Genomic DNA, 11,556 nt, shown 5'->3' on the forward strand with positions numbered 1-11,556 from the left:
ATGCGATCCATAGGAATCGGCGATGTTAAAAATGTAAACTTCTCCTCAGGGAAATGTATGGGAACCAGCTTAAACGTAAGACATTATAACCGTCTTGCGTTTAAGCTGGTTCCCATACATTTCCCTGAGGAGAAGTTTGTCTTACGTTTAAGCTGGTTCCCATACATTTCCCTGAGGAGAAGTTTACATTTTTAACATCGCCGATTCCTATGGATCGCATAAATTGTAATTCTTTGAAACACATGTCGGAATAAAAGTATGCAGTTATAACATGCGTTTACTCCATTCTTTAAATTTATATATACTCAAATACCCAAAATATCAAGGAGTTTCTGCCTCACAAACAGGAGTTACACTACAGTTATTTTGCAATCTTTGCTACCCTGGTTTCTATTAACCCATTTATTTTATCCAAATTATTCTTAATTAGGAGAAAATAAATACATATAATTAAATATATATATATATATATATATATGTATATGTATGTATGTATGTATGTATATATATATATGTAGGCACAGGAGTGGCTGTGTGGTAAGAAGCTTGCTTCCTCACATGGTTCCGGGTTCAGTCTCACTGCACGGTACCATTCAACTCATGTGGTACCCAAACATCGTAGCGATTTGTGTACCCAAGCTTTACCAGGTGTTCATGAACGATGGATTTTGATAGGTTAAGGCTTTCTGTCAATTCTTGGGTTGTGCAATGTGGGTTATTCTCAATTAATGACTTGATTTGGGCATCGTCTGTAGTGGATGGTCTGCCTGATCTGGAACCTTGCAAACCACTTCCGTACAGTTCTTTCGGAAAAAGAAACATCACTGTAAACTGCACATATTTCTTTGGTTGCTTTACAGAAAAAGAAAAGCATCAAGTGCTGAAAATGAACTTTCTTATCTTCCATTTTAAAGGGTTACAGAATTAACACAGGTTATAGGAACATAAACATTCTTCCATGAAAGGATAGCTTAAACTGTGCTCTAAATGGAGGTGTATTTTATGGACTCAACCATGTTCTAAAATAAGTCGAAATGCTACTATAAATCAGCACGAACTTTCCGGACAATATATATATCATCATCATCGTCATTTAACGTCCGCTTTCCATGCGAGCATGGGTTGGACGATTTATATATATATGTATAAGCTGTGCTTGAGAAGACCCATCAAGCCAAGTGAAATCATAGTCATGGTCGATGCTGGTGTCATGTAATTGGCACGTAAAAAGCACCATTTGAACATTGGACCTCATGGAGGCAATGTGGCCAATGCTGGTGTTATGTAACATGCACCTGTGCTGGTGGCATGTAAAGAGCACCATTCGAGTGCCAGGCCTCACGGAGACAATGTCACCAACACCAGTGTCACATAACTGATATTCGTGCTTGTGGCACATAAAGGCAATCATTACACTCTTGGAGTGGTTGGTGTTAGGAAGCACATCCAGCCATAGAGACCATGCCAAATCAGACTGGAGTCTGGTGCAGCCCCTCAGCTTACCAGCCATGGTTAAACCATCCAACCCATACCAGCATGGACAACAGACATTAAATAAGGATGATGATATATGTATATATATTGTGTATGTGTGTAAAAGACTATAATGGCCTTATTTTTCAACTGATTGTGCTGAAATTTTACACATAGATAAAAGACGTCACAGTAGGTGCATCAGTTAAATTTCATAGCATAATCGTTAGTTTCAAAGTTAAATTTGCCCTTTTTTAGTCAAAATCTTGATGGAAAATCCAATTTCAATAGCGCTTATTGGCTATCATTCCGCAAATCACATATGAACAGTTGCTATGTTCATCCAATCAGTATCAGAGCATTAATTACATTAAGCTTTCTAAGCAATTTCATGAAAGAACATATGTGATTGCAGTAAAAATCAATATCATTCTAGAATGAACTGTACTTGAACATGTGCATCCAGGCATGTCATTCTGTGTTCAATAAATAAACTGACACAAAAGAGTAAGAAGACAAGGCAATTATTTTGAATAAGTAAAAATGAAATAAAATATTAACTTTAATGAATAAATGACACTAATTGGCTATCAATCAACTGCGTGAATATTTTCTCACAACAAAATTCAATTGACAGTAGAAAACAACAAATTGATTGGTAATTGAATGTGGAAATTTGGGTGACAAATATCTCAAACTTAAACTAACAGTTTCTTATAAAAAACAAAAAATGAGCAGTATTCTTCAACTTTTGTGTGATTCACTTGATTTGGCACATACATGCCCATTGTTTATTCTTTAATACCATTTCATGAAGAAGGAATATTAATATCAACATTTCAAATTATGAGTTATTTTTCATCAGTAAGCATAATTGAATGATATTTTGGCAAATTCTTCTTATCATTTTTACGAATTTTACAGATCAAATTCATCAGTTACCTTCTAAAAAAAAGCACTATTCGGTTGGTTCTAGTAGCTTATTCATCCACAAGGTTTGCTACTTTATCGGTCAACATCACATATTGTCAAACCCTATATCCCATTTGAAGTTTTCCAGTTACATGGACTTAAATAACTTTATTTATAAAGAATTTTCATTACTTTCAAATTAATATAAGGTAATTTTAATGCTAACATCCTTTTTTACCAAAGGAAGCCCAGTTTTGGCTGTCTTTCATTTTGAAAGAAGTCCTAGAAACCGTTTCGATTTGCACAATCTTGTTATTTAAATTTTGCACTTACTTTTGATATTTTTTAGAAATATCCTTTACCTTCTGCTACCTGTCAGTGCATTGGTGCTTGCATCAATAGTTTACATTTTATCACCATTGCACTTTTGATTGATAGAATATCGATTTTCTGGGAATACATTTTGTCCAAATGTGCTTGTATATGGATCTAGTTTTTTTCATTTGCAACATATGCATTTTTTAAAAGACAGTAAAAAATCTGACAATCAGCTATAATAATATAGTTTTCCAGTCTAATTGCTATGAAGGTTTGATGTTGTGGAGAAAAAAAATTGGAGGTAAAAGTTACAGAGGTTTAAAAATTGAAGAAATTGTATTTTTAGCCAATAGCAAGACAGAAATTTTCTGTTTAGCAGAGCAGTATCGACTTTAAGGTTGTACTCTGTGAAATTTATAGTTTAGTGTCTGTGAAATGACCTCTTCATTATAAGTTTCAATAAACAGAAATGCCTAATAAAATCAATATGCATCATCTTACCGTTTCTTTTGTCTCTTCATTGATTGTATGTTATTATTTTTATAAAATTTGTCATATTAACATATTTGTTTGCATGTGTTTAGTTCATGCGTATTTCAGTATTATGTATACCTGTCATGTATCTGTGTACATCATTAATATATAAGTGTGCGTGTGTGTGTGTGTGTAAGAAGACAAGGCAATTATTTGTGTGTGTGTGTGTGATGCAGCATGGAAATTTGTCAGCGAACAGGTTGTGGTCTCAAAGCGACGAAAATATTTTGGCAAATTAGATTTAAATGTTGAAGTGAATCTAACAGTTTTTGTGCGTTTTGAAAATTATAATTGATAAATATAAATTTTTTTATTAAAACAAAACACACGGGTGATGTAAATCTCGTGGTGTGAAGAATCAATACAACATGCAGTTGACATGGTAACAAGCTGTTAATGCCTCACTGCCTGTTGATTGGCTAAAATTACCCAAATTTCCCAACTTTAATTCCAAATAACATCAGATTCTTTAATTTACAAGATAAAGCAATTGGTTGATCGTAATCAAAAATTCAGATTGTAATCAAAATTCAGAGTTGCATCTATACACCAAAATTGAAAACAATCTGAGCAAAACTAAATGGGGGGCTCATTTTGTGAATGAAAAAGACTAGATTCTAGATGTGAATGCTCATCCACATACCATTTGGTGCTTACAATACCATTGCAAATAATTGTGCGCTTTAGCGCTGTGGGAATTATTTGTGTCGAAATACCATATTTAGTGCTTGTAAACAGCAACAAGGTAAATTTAATTGATTTTTTAAAGATTCATTCAATTACAGTTTTTCGATAGGATGCCTTGAAAATGCAAGTCACATTAACAAAATCAACAAAAGATGCTTCCGTTTTGCATGAATGAATAAGCATTACATTTGACAGAGTAATTTGAATGCTAAAAAGTTAAAGTTGTTGAACTGTATCTGGTAGATCCTGTCTTGTCTCATAGTCAGCTTTATATTAGTACTTCAAAACCAAGAATGTTGCATGTCCAGACACTTTACAATGGCCAAGTAAGTGAATAAAACAATTTTGCTGTAATTCCTAATTGAATGACAATAAACATAAATACTAATTCATTTGTCATATCAATTTGTAATGTGAGCCAAAATCTCCGTATTACTGCAGTGTTACTGCAATAACACCAGAGCTTTGCTGAGTGCCCTCTGATTGTATGTTAAATAAGTATGTTTTATAATACTCTTAGTGTATATAGATATAAGTCCCCTGGACATTACTGTTCTGAGTCCAAGGACTCATAGGGCCAGTTACCTGGTATTGAAGGTGTATTAGTGACCAAGATTGCAACATTCCCCTTGAACGGTATGCCATTCCATCGCAGGGTTACCTATTTACAGCAGAGTGAACTAGAACAACATAAAATGAAGTGCTTTGCTCAAGAATACAACGTGCCGCCAGTCTGGGAATCGAAACCACAGCCTTACGTGAGTGCAACACCCTAACCACTAAGCCACGCTCCTTCACGCTAACATGTATGCATAATCATTTCCACTACAAACACAAGGCCCGAGATTCTGGGCGAGGGCGGGGTAAGGCTCGTCGGTTATATCGACCTCAGTTCTCAGCTTGTATTTATTCCATCAACCCCGAAAGGACTAAAGTAGTACTCGGCAGAATTTGAACCGAGAACATAAATACATCCTCAGTTCAAATTCATACAGAAATGCCGTAAAGTATTTTGTCCAACGTGCTAACGCTTCTACCAACTCGCCACCTTCTGCGATGTACGCATAAAGCCGAAAAATATTGTCTGAAATGAAAATCAGATGAGCGAACGTTTCGTAATTCTCTCCCCTTTATAAGATAACTCTTCCCGTGTTGGCAGCCATCTCTTTGATTCACTCAAATCCTCAGCATGGCAGAACTTTTGTTAGATTCCAATATTCGAGTTTGGGTCTTTTTACCCATTGTTGTTATTACTTTTCTAGTTGGTATCATAAGACATTACGTCACTATATTACTTTCTTCAGAAAAAAAGTCAGAACTACAGCAGGTAGCAGACAGGTAAATGGAGATTCTTTTTTTTTTAATCATTATCTTTTGTTATAAACATTATCTCTCTTTTTCTTTTCTTATTACTGTGTTTTATTATTAATTCATATTTGTCGACGTAATATTTTTGTAATTATATTTTATATTTAGTCACGCCTTAATTCGGAGCCGAATACTACGAGAAAATGGCAAATACATTCCCAAACATGTAAGTATATCTATATATAGCATTTGATTGATCTATGTTGTATAGGACCTGTTTAGCTTTATCCTTAAACTACATAAATCTTCTGTCGTTCCTGTAGCATATTGTGTAGTATTTATATAATAATATCTGTTTTGTGTCTGTATTGGTTTAAGAATAATCGTTATTGGTTTTTTTTTTATCCGTCTAAAAAATATTCCGTTTACTTTTGGCACCTAACTTATATTCGTATAACAGAACCAGATCTCTGCGTGATCACTCATGCTGATTGAAATAACATAAAATTTCCTTCAGATCACGCCCTATCATCTTTAAAAAAGGGCAGGACACACCCGATATTTAATAATAGATGGAGCCGCTCTAACAGCAGGTTTGCGGTTCAAGGCTGACCTGTGCCTCTCTCTCTCTCTCTCTCACACACACACACATATATACACACATTGATGAAAAAATACATATTGAGGAATATATATATATATAGAACCTACTAAAACTGAAAACCCTTAATTATTACGTAGCCTAATAAGATTATCTATGAAGACAATCACGCAGTATCAATCAATACATATCAGAACCCATAAATCTAAAGTGGAAAAGAAGTTACCTGATGATGAATATGAGTGATAGGGAAACGAAAATATAAAAATACAATGAGTTGGCAAATTTTCCGTTTACTTCGCAAACTTTAGTCACTAAACTGTGACCATAACACTAATATCATAAACACCACAGCGCATTTCACAAGATAATAAAATGTAAGGGAGAATAAAATAATCTCATTTTAGTAAATGTATATTTTCACCAATTGATAGTGTCTTATTTCAATTTACGAGTGATAGAATTTTCATTAAGTTTCGATTCCAAGCGCTTATTCATTTATTTATGTATTTTTATGTCCATTTTGAGATGTCTTATGAAACTTGAGAAGAAAACATCTGTTTATTACAAATTTGATTTAAAGGAAATCACAGATGTATCTCGGTGGCGATGGATCCCTGTATTATTTAGAGGGGTAACCAAAAGAGAAATCATCTATGAATTAAATGAAAGACAATATATATCATTTGAAGAATTATCACTCCAGTCTTTGATAGGGTGATGATTTTTCAGGTGGAATATGCTGGGTTGAAGAATCTTCATCCTAGCTTATCCCATCTAAAGTAATAATTTTTCAAGTGGAATCAAGGTGAAGTCCGAACACTGACACACAACCACCACTACCAACATCATCACCACAACCAGAATTATCAATCTAGAGAATCTCTGCACTAGGCATGGGTGGCCCTTTTCGAGAAGTGGGCCACCCAAGACCTGGATCGGCATTAGGCAGGTTGTTGTACTGAAAAACTGCAAGAATTCAAAGTAATTTTTCGTTAGGCATGCCTATGAGCCGCAGTTTGCCCATGACTGTTTTCTGCGGCCTCAGGTCCTGCTAGAAATAGCAGACAAATCTTCCTCACTGTACTGTATTGAATATGAAAAATACATGGAATATAGTACCTGATTATGGTTGGAACGTCTTTTATCATAGCTTACCTGGGAGTTAACACAGTCACCACAATAACATGTAGATGATATTTTGCAATTTTATCTATGTAATTATTGTAGCTACTATTAATTTGGGAAAACTATATTCTTTCCTTTTTTTTTTCTTGAACTTTCAAAATAAAGACACATAACAAAGGAATAGATTTATGTCAGTCTAACTATATCAATTATATTCACTATGGTGAAAGGTGATCATTTTCAGGTGGAGCAAGCTGGGGTGATAATTCTCAGGGCCGCCCATGCCTAGTGCAGAGATTCTCTAGATTAATCGTTATGGTGATGATGTTGGTGATGTTAGTAGTGGTGGTTGTGTGTCAGTGTTCAGACTTAAGAAAGAAAGGCAATAAAATATAGAAATATTGGCTGTATAAGAAGGTTTCTGTATCCTTTAGGGAATGGTGAGAGAAATAAATGTTGGAAGTTAAGTTTCCATCATTGAAAATGGTAATTTTAGGAACAATTACTAGTTCAGTTCATTTGGAGCAACTTGAATTATAGTTATTGCAGCTTTATAAATGATTAACTAATTAAAAAAAAAAGATGGGTCTAATTGATGCTGGAGGTAGTTATGGTGTTAGTTGCTAGAGTAAAGAGTTGGAAGAAGTTCAGGGATTTCTTACTCCCATTGACATTAAAAGCTCTCTCTTGCATGCTGGGAAAAAGCAAAACTTGTGAGTAATTTAAGAAGTGAGATGCTGTGTGTTTGTGATATGGATGCTGAATGTGGAAGAACCATGAATGCTAAAGAAAAGAGAATATGATCTGTTGGTTGTGTAATCTTAACTTATCTAAAAGTTGGAGCACAAACAAGATGGTAGACCAGCTGGATATTAAAGGTATAAGCCAATGTATGTAGAAGAGATGAATGTTCTGGTAGGAACTTTGTGAATCAATAAGAATGCTTGGTGAAAATGTACAGTGTGCCAACAGCAAAAAGTGGTTGTAACTGAAAGTACTAAGCCCAGAATGTCAGGAAGTTAGCCTCCTGGCCAAGATGACAAAGAGTTGTGATGAGTTACATTATCTGTATGACGGACTTTCCCAATCTATGCTAGATTGGAAAATCATCATCATCATTTAACATCTGCTCTCATTGCTGGCATAGGTTGGACAGTTTGACATGGAACTGGCTAGCAGGGAGCTGTCTAGACTCCAACTGTCTGTTGTGACATGGTTTATACAGCTGGATGCCCTTCCTAATGCCAATCACTTAGCAGAGTGCGCTGGGTGTTTTTTACGTGCCACTGGCATGGGTGTGTTTATGCAGCACCGGCATGAGTGCGTTTACATAACACCAGTATGGGTGGTTTATGCAGCACTGGCATGGGTACTTTTTCAGTGGTACCAGTGCCTGAAAGGACAAGCCTGTATGTGTGGAAGACAGCAATTTTACTGTGCTTGATGTAACTTTTCAAGTACAGCAAATCGGTAAAATGTTGATTTTGATAACAGTAGAAGTTTCCATTAATTTATAATTTATTAAAAAATATTGGTATGGGTGCTGGTGCCATTGTAAAAAGCATTGGTGTGGGTGCTGCTGCCACATAAAAAGCACCCAGTACATTCTGTGAAGTGGTTGGCATTAGGATGGGCATCCAGCCATAGAAACCAAGCCAAAATAGACTATAGAACCTGGTGCAGCCCCTGGCCATACCAGTTCCTGTCAAGCTGTCCAACCCATGCCAACATGGAAAACGGACGTTAAATGATGATGGTGATAAGCCATGTAACTTAATATTGACATTTATTAATAAAAATTTTTTTAATTTTTTATTTTTAGGCCTTTAATATGCGTAAAAGTTTCTTCAATGATGAAGATAGAGGCTTCTTTAAAACGCAGAAAAGGGAAGCGACTGTCAAAAATCCGATGACAGGTAAGATAAAACATGTTATATTCCTGTTTGAAAACCTGTTTTTCACCAGTATTTTAATAAATCACTAATATAAAATTTATCAAGAGTATAGTACTACTTGTGTGTCTTGCAATAACTCTTTTTACAAATGGCCTACCCATGAAGATACTTGTTTGTAGACCCATATGTTTATCATTTGATTCAAAGCTAGTATTTTATTTGTATACTTTCTGTTACATGCTTCAGTCATTGGACTGTGGCCATGCTGGAGCACTGCCTTGAAGAGTTCAGTCCAAATAAATCTACTCCAGTTCTGATTTCATTTCTTCTTTTAAACTCTGGTACTTATTTTATCAGTCACTTTTACTGAACTACTAGGTTATGAGGACATAAACTAACCCACACCTGTTGTCAATAAGTAGTGGGAGGCAAATGCAAATACAAACGCACACACTCACACACACCAGACTTTTATTCACAAGATGATGCTTGCTCAAGGTGCCACACAGTGGGACTGAACCTGAAATCACGTATTTGCAAAGCAAGCTTCTTAATCACATGTCTGTGTCAATACATGAATAATTTGACTACATGCATAATTTTATATGTGGGAGATTTGACTGACCATCTATGGTTGCTTTTGGAGTAAGAAAGGGAGCTTACTAAGAAATAAAGGCAAGGGTGAGGTTTCCCTTAAAGAGGAGAGAACTGCTCAGGGTCTATAATTTCTCTTCTTGCTTTATTATTATTATGCAGGGTCTTTTTCTTAGAGAGAGAGAGAGAGGGAGAACATATGAAATAATAACTATAATTTTATAGTTTTGATAATAATGGTAATCAATTGGTAGTCCTGCTTGTGGGGCGTAGGCAGAGATAATTGTAGCTGTGCTATTCTGCAGGACTAGCCTGAGCTTAAGCACTCTATCGCACACCCTAACAACCTCTATGACTTTATCCACCCATTTCTCTGCAAAGAGTATGCCTAAGCCATCCATGGTACCTTGCCAGAAGACTTTATACCTATGTGCCTTGTCTGTGAGGACCCTAGCTGAAGCTCCTTTTCATCTTATCTCTTGTATGCAGCATACATCAACCCGTCTCTTTTCAGGCATCTCTACAATCTCACTAGACCTACCTTTCAGTGTACCAACTGTGAAGGGAATGTGGGGGTGAGGCTTGGGGAGGAGAGATGTTATTCAGCGCCAACTGGGAAGGGAATGTGGGGTGAAGCTTGGGGAGGAGAGATGTTATTCAGCGCCCGAAAAGAAGATGGAGGTTGTCGTGTTCGTTTTTTAGGCATGCTTCATCTGTTCTCGCTTCTGACCTGACAACATTCCAACGTGTTAAGATTGTTGCCCCTACTGGAGGTAGGAGCAGGTGTCAGCGGCGTTGTAAGCATAAACATTATGGTCATTGAATAACGTAAATTTAAGCAGTGTAGCAAAATATGGATAATCCAATGTTAGATTAGGAGGGAGTCAGCTATAACTGGTTGCGTTTGTCCAGGAAGAGGGGGATTTCAGGTATGATGGAGGGTACCACCAGTGGGGAAGAGTTCAGACACAGAGAGAGAGGAAACAAGCTCATTCCTACATATACACGAGCACACTCACACACAGGAACAAGCACACATGGACAGCCGAATAGCTTTCTCCTTCGCTTGATAAGGCCAAGGGAAATGAAACAAAAGATAGCTGGTTAAGTAGGTGGGCAGATAACCTGGTTGCGTTTGTCCCAGTAGAGAGTTAGAGAAAGAGGAGAGAGATAGAGAAAGAGAGAGTGCAGGTAATATAGGGAACAGCACCAGTGAGGAGGGGGAATTGGGAGAAGAGACATCTGGTGGTGGTGGTGACAAATTTGTAGACAGAACGAAATGAAAGATAGCCGGTTAAGTGGGTGGGTGGATAAGCAGCTGGGCTGGTTACATTTGTCCTAGGAGAGAGAGAAGTGCAGGTATTATATAGAGAACAGCCCAGTGAGGAGGAGGGGTTGGGAGAACAGACACAGGTAATGGTGGTGGGAGAAGGGATTTCCAGTGGGTAAAGAGAGATATCTGGTATTGGTGGTGGGGGCGGGTACACCGTGAACAAGCAGAGTTTAGTTTGGGGGCAGAGGGACGAAAATAATGGTAATAAGAATGAGATTAAACAGCCGAGAAATGAGTAATTGTCTTAATGAAATTACATGAGAATGTATATGTACATATGTATATATATATGTACATATATATATGTGTGTGTGTATATGTATATATATATATACATATATATATATATATATATATATATACACATATATGTATGTATATACAAATATATATATACATATATGTATGTATATATACATATCATCATCATCATCATCATCATCGTTTAACATCCGCTTTCCATGCTAGCATGGGTTGGACGATTTGACTGAGGACTGGTGAAACCGGATGGCAACACCAGGCTCCAATCTAATTTGGCAGAGTTTCTACAGCTGGATGCCCTTCCTAACGCCAACCACTCAGAGAGTGTAGTGGGTGCTTTTATGTGTCACCCGCACGAAAACGGCCACGCTCGAAATGGTGTCTTTTATGTGTCACCCGCACAAGCCAGTCCAGGGGCACTGGCAACGATCTCACTCGAAAATCCTACGGGAGCCAGTCAGGCGGTACTGGCAATGGCCACGCTCAAAATGGTGCACCTCATGTGCCACCCG

General features: G+C 36.7%; 1 protein-coding gene across 1 annotated transcript in view; it reads left to right on the top strand.

The window, feature by feature from the left end:
* Nucleotides 1-5,046: 5,046 nt before the first annotated feature.
* LOC106880307 (ER membrane protein complex subunit 3) overlaps nt 5,047-11,556 on the top strand; it is a 21,420-nt gene continuing 14,910 nt past the window's right edge. The window contains exons 1-3 of the mRNA XM_014930183.2: nt 5,047-5,262; nt 5,401-5,458; nt 8,784-8,877. Coding sequence (XP_014785669.1) covers nt 5,114-5,262; nt 5,401-5,458; nt 8,784-8,877 — 301 coding nt within the window. The 5' untranslated portion in view covers nt 5,047-5,113. The remainder of the gene's footprint in view (nt 5,263-5,400; nt 5,459-8,783; nt 8,878-11,556) is intronic.

Source organism: Octopus bimaculoides, chromosome 4 (assembly GCF_001194135.2).
Source record: "Octopus bimaculoides isolate UCB-OBI-ISO-001 chromosome 4, ASM119413v2, whole genome shotgun sequence".
NCBI lineage: Eukaryota > Metazoa > Mollusca > Cephalopoda > Octopoda > Octopodidae > Octopus > Octopus bimaculoides.